The following is an 11,959-nucleotide window of genomic DNA, read 5'->3' on the forward strand; positions in this document are numbered from 1 at the left end:
CCTAAATAACTAGCAGAGCAGGAGTTTAAAATTAACCGATCAACCACCTCTGTGTTCAGGGAGCGCTTATTAATGATCGCAAAAATAAATATCAAGTCTGCAAACGTAATATTGTGACGGACTAAATGTTATGTTTTTAACGTAATCTCTGGTCGGCTTGCGGAGCGCAGGAGGTTGCCATGGCAATGGGTGTGCTTAAACGACAGAGAGACGGAGAGCAAAAAGGTGAGTGGTTTAGAGATGATCACCTGTTCAGGTTGTTTTACCTTTGCTGTGTCGCTTTACAGCCGCTGTAGTTTCTGAACGTTCAATAAACCGACAAACTAGGACTAATGATCTCATTCGTCTGTGATTACACGTCATTCACAACAAACATCAAACACGGTAAATATGTTTCATTAAGTATTTTACAAACAAATGCGTAAGACTACCGCGATAATTATGTGAAATTAAATTAATTGTCTAATATTTAATATATATATATAGAGAGAGAGAGAGATAGTTTGGGCATCTTGCTTTGAGCTCAGAGTGAGGCTTTTCCTCTATCAAACTAATTTTTTTGCCTCTTATTTAGTGGATTGATCAGTTAATGAGACTTTCTCCAAAAATTACAACCTTTTTCAACCTTTGTAACTAAACTGTTGAAAATGAAGCTCTAACATTCACAAATAACATTGAAATAAAAGCCAGTCCAACATCTGGTTTGAGGTGATTCCTCTGGAACCTGTTGGAGGAAAAATATACCAACTTCAGAAGATGAGCTTTAACCTAACAGAGCTCTATGGTTCCTCCTATCAGTATGAGAGTCAGGGTGAGGAGACGCCATGTTAGGAAGATGAAGTGGAAGCTGGAGGATCTTCAGAACAAACAGGTCATGATGCTGGGCGACTGATTATCCCTCTGTCTGGACACAGGATCAATATAACCAGTTTAAAAGCTAAAATGAATGGTTATATGCCAGACATGGAAAACTGGGATGCACTCAATGCCATGATGTTCAGTATTTAGGTCTCATGGCTTCTCAAGGTGTCAACATTGCAGCCAGTGGGCTGAGGGAAATACAGCTTTACTTTGTAGCAATTCAAGAGCTACCAGCTTTTATCGCTTCGCTAAAAAATTATTCATCACAGAAACTCCAAAACAGACAAAGAAGCAATTATATATACTTTTGTCATAGTACCCCCCCAAAATTTAAAACTACTTTCACCCCTGAGTGTACCCATTCTCAAATGAGTTCCTTTTCTCCAGCGGCCTCCACAGTAGTAAAAGGTAAAGAAGTGGTATGATGGTGAAGTCATCAAGAAACTACTACTAAGTTGTTTCAGTGTGAAAACAGACCNTCAAATGTTTATTTTTGGAAAATTGAACAAGCAAGTACTATTTGTTCTTCCACTTCTCACATATGCATTACTTTGTGTTGGTCCATCATAAAATATATTGAAATTTGTTGTGACTTGGGACACACGATCCACGTTTTTTCACTTCTGATGCCGATATTTGAGGTTCAGTATCGGCCGATACCGATCCGATACAGAAAAGCGCTGAATTGACAAAAATGTTTTCTTTTTCTTTTTTTAAATGCAGACGTAAATGTACTGAATTACTAATGTATTTGATAACTCTGAACCAGTGCAGCACATTTAAATACACCAATAGCTTTACAAGCTTCCCTCATGTTACATCAGCAACCAAATGTGTAAAAACAACTAAAGTAAAATAAACAGGGGTGAAACTAGGGGGGTACGGTCGGGTACTGCGTACCCCTAAAAGATTTAGCGGGGGTACGCAGTACCTGCAAGAGAGGGGAGCGGCTGTAAAAAAAAATCAATGGGTTCACTGTGCAGCCGTGAGTTCACCCACTAATCAGCCGTGACTGATTAGTTTTTCAAGAACAATCTAAAACACGACTTAATCAGTTAATAAATAACTTTTTTCCCATTTCATATTGTTTCTGAACTGTTCATGCTTTACTACAGCAGCGGTGAAACACGTCGATCGCTGAAGGTTTTGAGTCGATCTCAGATCTCAGGTGACAAACTGAACGTCGCCAGGAGGCTGAGACCAGCACGTCCTCCTCTGACTGGCTTAAAACGTTCATAACTTTATTAAAGAACAACAACATCAAAAAATAAAAAAATAAACAAAACGTGCTCAAATAAATGACCCAACAGCAATAATAATCTCAGTGATTATTGTTTCAACAAGGTGTTGCGCAAGTCTGTGCGTTTCGGTTCCATGCCAAAATAACTAGCAGAGCAGGAGTTTAAAATTAACTAATCAACCATCTCTGTGTTCAGGGTGGCTTATTAATGATAAATAAATTAATTAATAAATAAAAACTGAAAACCTAATATCGTATCGGACTGAATGTTTTTAATGTAATCTCTGGTCAGCTTGTTGAGCGCAGGCGGGTGCCATGGCAACGGGTGTGCTTAAATGACAAAGTGTGACTGAGAATAAAAAGGTGCGAGTGGTTTAGAGTTGATCACCTGTTCGGGATGTTTTACCTTTGTTTACCTTTGCTGTGGCTCATTACAGCTGCTGTAGTTTCTGAACATTCAATAAACGACAAACTTGGACTAATTACCTCGTTCTTCTGTGACTATACGTCATTTACAACAAACATCAAACACGGTAAATATGTTTCATTAAGTATTTAACAAACAAATGGCTTCTACCGCGATAATTATGTGAAATTAAATTAATTGTCTAATATAAAAAAATAGTTTGGTGCTGTCTGGCTCAGAGTCTGAGAGGCTTTTCCTTTATCAAACAATTATTATTATTATTATTTTTTGCCTCTTTAGTGGAAATATTGATGTTGATGAGACTTTCTCCAAAATGATAACCTTTTTCAACCTTTATAGCTTCACTGTTGAAAATGACAAGCTAACATTCACAAATGACATTGAAATAAAATCCAGTCCAACATCTGGTTTGAGGTGATTCCTCTGGGACCTGTTGGAGGAAAAATATCCCAACTTCAGAAGATGAGCTTTAACCTAACAGAGCTCTGTGGTTCCTCCCATCAGTACGAGAGTCAGGGCGAGGAGACGCCATGTTAGGAAGATGAAGTGGAAGCTGGAGGATCTTCAGAACAAACGGGTCATGATGCTGGGCTACTGATTATCCCTCTGTCTGGACACAGGATCAGCATAACCAGTTTAAAAGCGAAAATGAATTGTTATATGCCAGACATGGAAAACTGGGATGCATTCCATGCCATGATGTTCAGTATTTAGGTCTCATGGCTTCTCAAGGTGTCAACATTGCAGCCAGTGGGCTGAGGGAGGAAATACAGCTTTACTTTGTAGCAATTCAAGAGCTACCCAGCTTTTATCGCTTCGCAAAAAATTAATCATCACAGAAACTCCAAAACAGACAAAGAAGCAATATATATACTTTTGTCATAGTACCCCCCCAAAATTTAAAACTACTTTCACCCCTGAGTGTACCATTCTCAAATGAGTTCCTTTTCGCCAGCGGCCTCCACAGTAGTAAAAGGTAAAGAAGTGGTATGATAGTAAAGTCATCAAGAAACTACTGCTAAGTTGTTTCAGTGTGAAAACAGACCTTGTCTGAAAGCAACATTTTCAATAAAACCTTCTATTCTTTCATAAGCTGGACGCTCATGATCTGAAGTCTGTGTTTGCTATACACCTAAAGTAGATTACTCATGGGTTGCAAGTCATTCATATCGCTGCACTGCATGTTTTCTTAATATTGTGTGGCCTTGCTCTACATACAACCACCAGATCTCCGTAAAACAGCCACTATTGATATGTGGGCCAACAGCCACAAAAATATGGAGCAGTTTGGAAAGTAAAACTGTTCATAATAAATTGGCCATGCGGTTGTAGGTTTATGTCTGGAAAATGCTGGTGCCTGCACTTTGGTAGAACTTTACCATTCTTGTCTTTCTTATAATTTCTAGTCCTCTCAAAATGCAAGTCATCACCAATTTTTGGGTTTCTTCCAGGATTAAAAGAAGACCGAGAGAAGCGTGAAAGTGGCTACTACTCCCTTGGGAGGGCAGCTGGTGCCCGTTTTACTGAAAAAAGCCCACCCACACCTTTCCGCCATTTTGAAAGAGGACATCCCATCTTTAGTCACAGAAACATTGAGCCAAAAGACACCATCCCCTTCAGAAATCCCAATCTTGGTGTTGCCTCAGAAAGGCCGATACCAGAAGTGTTCAATGAGGACCTTACTGTGGAAATTCCTCCCCCGGACCCTTATGAGGTTGCCGTTGAAGTTGAAGCACAAGTTGGGCCTCGATCTCCCAGTCCTACTCCTTTTAAGATTGCGGAGTCCCTGGCCTCAACCGGTCGAAAGGGTTTAAGTCGAACAAATCCTCTGAGTAACGTCTCTTCCTATCAACAGTCAGGGCGATATGATTCCTCAAGGCAAGGCTCAGTTCTTCAATCTCGCTCTTCATCCCCCTCACGTGAAAACTTGCAGTTAAGACACAGTGAGTCCAGCAGCATTCTCAGCAGAACAACTTTTGATAGTGGTGGTCGGACTCAAGCACCAATGCAAGGATCGCGAAGCTCCTTACAAGGCGTCCATGCTCGACGTTTTGAGTCGGGAACTCTACCAAGAAACTTCAAATCATTTGCTTCTTCTCTCAAGTCCCAGTCCAGTACTGTTTCTGATTTTCGGAGTGCCTTAAAGAAGACGGAAGCAAATAGTTCTTCAGCAGGACTAGGTAGTGACAAAAGGAGCTCATCACCTTTGAGGAGGGAATATAATTCTTCGGTCCAAATGTCTCGCAGCACCGACGTAACCACTAGTTCAACACATCATACTTTCTCCCCATCTAGAACTTATGATCGTTTTCAGGAGAGTCGTGCATCCTCGCCGCCTAGGAGAAACTTCAACTCCTCAAGCCAGTCTCTCCGAAAATCTGAATCAATCACATCCCTAAATGATCGTAGTCACCTTCGACACAATGGTTCTCCAGTATCTTCCCCACCGCCAAGGAGAAATTTCAACTCTTCAAACCAGTCCCTACGAAAATCTGAGTCAATCACATCCTTAAATGAGCGTAGTCGCCATAATAATAATGGCTCTCCAGCATCTTCCCCACCGCCAAGGAGAAATTTCAACTCCTCAAGCCAGTCCCTCCTTCATAAATCTGAATCAATCACATCCCTGAATGAGCATAGTCACAGGAGACGCAGTGGCTCTCCAGTATCTACATTGCAACCAGGGAGAAATTTCAACTACTCAAACCAGTCCTTGCGTAAATCTGAATCAATCACATCCCTAAATGACCGTAGCCACCATCAACGTAGTAGTTCCCCAGTTACTTCTATGCCACAGAGGAAACATTTTACCTCACCAAACCAGTCCTTCCTTCGTAAATCTGAATCCATTACATCTCTCAATGATCGTCACCACCATGGTCGCTGTGGCTCCCCAGTAAGAGAAGGCTATGGGATAGAAGGACAGGCTCAGCTGTGCAACCCAACGACTAGAAACGAACTGGATGGTCAAGAGTGTGAAGTCTCCACTGTAACTTTGTCTAGACATGATTCTGACAGACCAAGACAGTCCATACTTCGAAAGACTGAGACAAGCGGTAGTCGGTGCTTAGGCAGCCGCTCTTCATCTCCTTCTAGGAGAGCTCATGAAACCTTTGCTCAAGGAAGGGGACACAGTGATGGCTCATTAAATGGCCATGTTCATAAAAATCGTAACTCCTCACCTTCAAGGCAAAACTTTGATGCTCCTTCTCAGTCTCAACGACATAAAACGGAGTTTACCACCTCTGTCAGAAGCCGTGATGCCAACAGTTCTTTGGCTTTGAGGGGAAGCTATGATGTTTCTGATTATCACTCATCTGGAAATATGCGAACTGGCAGCTCATTTAACAGCAAGAATCTGCACACCAGCCGCTCCCCCTCTCCTTCAAGAAAAGGCAATATTGACCCCCCAGGCTACATGATCCTCAGAAGTGCCACCAAAGGAGACTCCAGTGTTTCATTTAAGAGCAAAAACACGAATAATGAAACAAAATATGACTCCCGTTCTTCATCAAACTCGTGCCGTGGATCTACACATTCAATCCGCAGCTCCTCTGTATCTCGATCTGCCTCACCATCTAGACAAACCACAAGTAACAACAGAGCTGCCTACGTTACTTTGGAAACATCCAGAACCTCTGGCAGCATGAGATCTAGGGCTGGTAGACATGGCCATGACGATCACCATCCCCCTCCTCATGACAAGAGGTCCTCTCGCCATGCACGGAGCCCCTCTCCTCCACCGCAGATGCACATTCAGACACACACCTCCTCGCAAAGCTCCATGGAGTCTTCTGAGTCAGGCCGGATCTCTGTGGGATCAACAGGACGGAACAGGGAGGAGTACGCTGCGATGGCTGACCTGCCAAAGGTCAAAATGATCCATCAGAAGGAGGGGCCGGGCCACATGGGACGGCCACAGAGTCATCAGCCTGTCCGAAGACAGGAACTGTTTAAACCAGCCAGGTCAGGCTCACACTACACACAGAGATGAAAGATAAACGGTTTGTGTTTAATTCTTGTAGGGCATAGGGTCACCACATTTCTGAGCCAAACTGCAGCTAGCTTTACTTTCACTCCACCTTTCATATCTTATGTGCTTGTGCCATTTCAGCCACTCCCTGAGCAGGCATCCCTCCATAGAGTGGGACGATCCTGGCGATATGGATAAAGACTGGCACTATGGGGGCAGTGGATATCTATCTCGAGCTCATTCCACCACATCACTGCAGGTAGGCTGCTTGTGGGCGATGTGAGTTATATTAAGGGATGAAAAGACTAGTTTGTTACAGTACCTTACAAAAGTATCCATATCCCTTGTACATATTAACATGGGTCATGTTACAAACACAAACTGAAATGTATTTTATTGGGATTTTATGGCATAACCAACTTAAAGCGCATTGATCCAATCTAGAAGGAAAATTAGATGCAATTCAAAAGTTTTACATGTTGAAATCTCTAAAGTGTTTTGTACATTTGTATTCAGCCCCCTTTTGTAACCTAGAAACAATCCATTGGTGTTTTTATGTCATAAAACAATATCCCAAATCGGAAGAGTTTGCCTTTTACAGAAAGGTAGTGAGAAGGGTTACTGCCTGCCATGAAGGGGACGCATGCAAATATGTGTGGTGTTGAAAACTAACCCTGCGCATCACCCTGAACACACCAACCCCTCAGTGACAAATCATGCTGTGGGAATGCGTTTCTTCGGAAGCCACAGTAAAAGCTGGTTAAAGTTAATGATAAGCTGAATGGACCTAAATAAAGAGCAATGCTGGAAGAAAACTTGCTAGAGAATTCAAAAGACTTTGGACTAGTGTTACAGTCAACACCGCATAACTCAAAATCGAATAAAGGCCAGACCATTTTCATAACCATTACTGTAATCACAATAATGGAGTTGTTGCTGCAAACATTTCAAAGTTTTAAGCTACTGATCGGGAAGGCTCCAGACTCATTGGTTGCACTGCTACAACCCAAACTTTCATGTTAGCAAACCCTCAGCTACATACCTCTTGTGCAGGCTAGTCATAAGTTAAACAGACGAACCAGATGACTCCGAAGAGTGTACACATCTAGCTGAACGTTACTGACTCGGTATTAGCTGCAGGCAGAGTGAGTGGGGACAATAGGTGAACACCTGATGTTCTTTGTTTCTGTGTGTTGTACAAAGGAATGTACATTTAAACTGGAGTCTCTTGTTTCTTAATCCCAGTGTAGGCACATGGTGGCAGCACTGACACTTTCAAAGTAAAAAAAACTTTACTGGTTGCATTTGAATGCAGGCAGTAATGTCACAGTAAGTTGCTTTAAAAAAATATATGCTGTAGCCAGTGTCTGTGGCTGGTCACTGGAGGAATTCATAGCACAACATGTCCAATCTGTAATAGGACGTATGAATACTTTAGTGAGCCTCAGTCCAGCAGGAGAACAGTGGATGCCACTGGTTTTGGAATAAGGTTTTGAACCCCACGGTGTAATGCGTCCTCCCTTTTGCTCAACATAATCCACAGCAGTGCAACTGAACTTGAGCATTGTTATTTCCACCCTCCCGCCCCCTCGTTCACACCCCCCAAAGTGTGTTAATGCTTAACCCCATATGCCTGAGAACGTAGAGCTGTGTGATGACTTTCTGTGTTTGTTTGGTCAGACATTGATTATTTTTGTAACTACAAGCCGCTCTTATCCAGAGATCAGGCAGTCCCACGGCAGATGAGGGCTGTTCGTGGAAAAGTAATCACAGATCGGAAGAAATGCAGGTAGGTGCTACGGCCCGCATGTTGAAAGTTAATGTCTGTGAGTCACCTCTGTTGAAGCATACAAACAGTTAAGTGTTTTTTTTTTCTTTGTCTGTCACTAATTGTTGTTATGCATGAAATAATCTAGGACATTATTTTGCCTTCTGGGTTGTTTAAGTACACATCATCCTTCTGCAATATTCACTCATAGTCTTGCATATCTGTATTTATTTTTAGATTTACTTGCTACTTTAATTCGTATATACGTTCATGTTATGCTCCTGTTTAGCAGCTGTTTGTTGTGTGTCTATAGGCCTTACCTACACCCTACAGTCATTTCATAAGACTGAGTTTTGTCAGTTGTGGTCTGCTGGGGCATGTGTTGAAATTCCTGAAATGAAACCAGTAGCTACAGAGGGTGGATTTTGGAGGGGGGGAGTGCTACTTCAATTCCAAGCTTAGGCTATCAGGAAACTGTGGCTTGGTCTGTTATGTGCGTGTGAAAAGAGATGATTACTGATTGTCCTTGTCAGGAAGATGTATTGCTGTTGTGAAGACTGCTAGTTGAACATATTTTCTTGCAGTGATAAGGGTTTTTATTAGTAGACTTCATCTGGATTAAAACATTATAAGACTTGGTGCCCTCTCAAATTCTCCTCCCCCCCACATGAGGGTCCCTCTAATCCATTTCTCACAGATACAACACTGAGGTCTGCGTGTTTTCTTAAACGAGCATTGCGGATCCGCCCAGGAAGTGGCAGACAGGGCAGAGACAGAGAGCAGCGAGTAACGACGCATTGAGCTGAAGGCAGGATCTCTACCCCGCGTATCAGAAACTTTAGACATGGTTCCTTCTGAATTGGAGCATTTAATCCACATTTAGCGGGACAAATTCGCCCCTTTCTCTCAGACCGCGGCCAGTATCGTCGTGGGAAGATTACGGCACTTTGGCTGGAGTAAAAAATGTGGATGAATGGCGGGGTTTTATCTGAATTTGCGTAACGTGCGTGAGACAGTAAGGTGCTTTCTGCACGAGAGGCTTAGCTGAGACGAGAAAGTTTTTCTCGTGAGGATTAAACACATTTCCGTCTTTTTTTTCTTTTTTCTTTTTACTTTCTGGATCCTGTTATCATGACGGTAAGTTGTACCCTCCTAAAACAAGTCTATGTTTAAAGTAGTTTGTGTTTTCCTGTCTATCTTTCCTTCCTGAATTAATATAAATGAAACAAACGTTTGCTGTGCAGTTAGCCATGTTTAGCTAACTTTTATAAAACGTTGGTGCTCTTTTAGCTTCTTGTAGCTAGCTGCTTTTTCTGGTAATCATTGGATTAACGTAGAGGGGTGTGTTCAAAGTTTATCGAAGTGGGTTTTTATTTTCTTACGGCTCAGTTTGAGTGGCGGGGGCAAAATACTTTTGTTTCTCTTTCCTTTATTTACCCACCATTTGTTTACAGTAGCGGGACGTTTTATTAGCCGTCAGCACGTACAGTCTGACAGCATTCACCACCAGCTGTGACACATGCTCCGTGTTTTCCTCTGGCCTTTAGGAGTGGGTGGTGGGGACTTCGCCCCTTCTCCGTTTCGTACCTTTGTAGCTTTGAGCGTTACGAACCCAACATTTTTGTGTACGAAATGAAGCCGTCTGCCGCTGATCGTTTATGCTAGATATGTCAGTAAGATTCTCAACAGACTTGTAGGTCAAATCAAGAGCATATATTTGATAAGCTAACAGCATCTTTGAAATCAAATATTTTTCGGTAAGCTAATTAGTATTAATATACATTAAAACCATTTTAAAGGAGTGACTCAAATCTGAATGTTCAACAGAAACGTATATTCCCAGATGTTCCTCTGCAGCCCTGAACACAAAATCCAACATGGCGGCTACATGTTAAAATGCAGTACATAACAGTTTATTTCCACTTCTGACAGTTTGCGTTTTTTATTAAATGTTCATAAGCATGAATATATCTGTTTGTGAACATACTCCTTTCGGTCTTGTAGAGACAAGAGAATAACATTTTTGTGATTTGAAATAAGTCCCACCTTCGTTCAGCTTTATATTCGTTTGGAAAATAGTCATTTAGTCATCGATTATCATGATTGTAGCTAGGATTACTAACATCGATCTCCATCTGTACTCTCTGTAGTTAGCAGTCCTTGTCTTAACCGTGAGATTTTGAAAAGCCTAACATTTCATAATGCCTTCAAAAAGATAAAATGGAGTAAATTTACTGTCATACTCTAGCTTCCTGTTACCAGCTGTGATCTTCTCTTGTAGCACGCCTCTGTAGAAAATGGTTTCCTTTTAACAACCGTCTTGCACCTGTAAAACCGAGAAAGCTAACTTTTAAATCTTATTAGAGTAGCTACTTCCATGTGAAACTTTTGACTTTGGTAAACGAAAAGATGATTTCTTAGTAAATCTCTTAAAAGAAATCCACTAATACTTCTTGACCTACTGGCAAACATTAACACAGTTCATGAAATGTGTTCCCAACTTTGACAAGTAGCAGAAAAATATAAAAATTTGACAGTAAAACATCACACTCATCATCAGCCACCCTGAACAGGCGGCAATAGGCCCGTCACAATAACACATTTTGCTGAGCGATAAATTGCCCCTGAAGTTATTGCGATAAATTATAATAATGTTGTTTTGAGACCTTTTTCCAAGTAATAGAATGACAATGGCAAAATAATGCAAAAACACATCATCATAAAGCTCAATAAACTTTAAACTCTTATGAATATTTAACACTGGAACTGGAAGACATTTTAAATATCCAAAGTTGATGAACAAAAAAACAAACACCAGGAATAATTAACTTTTTAGAAAATAATATACAATTAAATTACATTAATAAGCGACAGGCTTGCTTGGTTGTGGATTAAGAAAAGGGGCAAATTGACCTGGAAGTAAAACATGACAGGAATCTTGTAAAAACAGACCAACATAACAATTTAGTGAAATCCAGAGTGATTGTTATGATGAGCTGTTGTTTCTCTAGTACCAATATGTTTTCCGCTCAGTTGTGGAAACCCGATAAGCCGCTTTTTAAAAAAAAAAAAAAAAAATGGTAATCAAGAAGTATTGCCTCTCTGACCCGCAGTAATCCAGGAACTGTCATCACAATGAGCGTTCATTTGGATCCTCCTGTTCTCATTGTGCTCAGAGGTAACCTATTTAGCCGAGCCTTCAGGACAAAGCGGCCGAGACAATACTCCTTTATAGTGACAGGATAGAGGGGTCAGGAAGAGTGCATGACGTCTCTGTAAGCTGGAGTTATTTTTCCGACCCGTTTTCCTCCTGCACACACATGACCACTGGAAGCGTTGGAGGAGGAAGCATATTTTAGGAATAACCCCCATCTGCTTCCTGACCCGGCATGTAGGCAAGTACAGACTAGTCGTGAAATAAATTTATGATGAACGTTGACGCGTCATGAGTTGCACCTGTTTGTAGTTTCATTTTATTGCTGAGAGAGAGAGAGCGTGCACAAAAACATTTTCGTTTGTGTAGCTCAGGTTTCCTTGAGCGTTTTTTGCCCTGCAGCTGTTTTGCTGCCATTGTGGCTCACTCAGTCTAAAAAGTTCACAAATATCACCAAGGCATATGATGATGAGGAAAACATTGTATTTGATTAAACCAACACAAACATAATGGTGAACTGTATTTTTTTTTTTTTT

The 11,959-nt window shown here is 41.3% G+C and overlaps 1 protein-coding gene across 4 annotated transcripts in view; it reads left to right on the forward strand.

Moving 5' to 3' along the window:
* The window catches only part of triobpb (TRIO and F-actin binding protein b), a 30,873-nt gene that overhangs the window by 7,798 nt on the left and 11,116 nt on the right, over positions 1-11,959 (forward strand). For all 4 annotated transcript variants that reach the window (XM_007560248.2, XM_016675475.1, XM_007560249.2 and 1 more), the window contains exons 4-6: positions 3,980-6,494; positions 6,643-6,760; positions 8,222-8,290. In XM_007560248.2, the coding sequence (XP_007560310.1) occupies positions 3,980-6,494; positions 6,643-6,760; positions 8,222-8,290 (2,702 nt within the window). The remainder of the gene's footprint in view (positions 1-3,979; positions 6,495-6,642; positions 6,761-8,221; positions 8,291-11,959) is intronic.

This window comes from Poecilia formosa, unplaced genomic scaffold (genome assembly GCF_000485575.1).
Source record: "Poecilia formosa unplaced genomic scaffold, Poecilia_formosa-5.1.2 Scaffold114, whole genome shotgun sequence".
NCBI lineage: Eukaryota > Metazoa > Chordata > Actinopteri > Cyprinodontiformes > Poeciliidae > Poecilia > Poecilia formosa.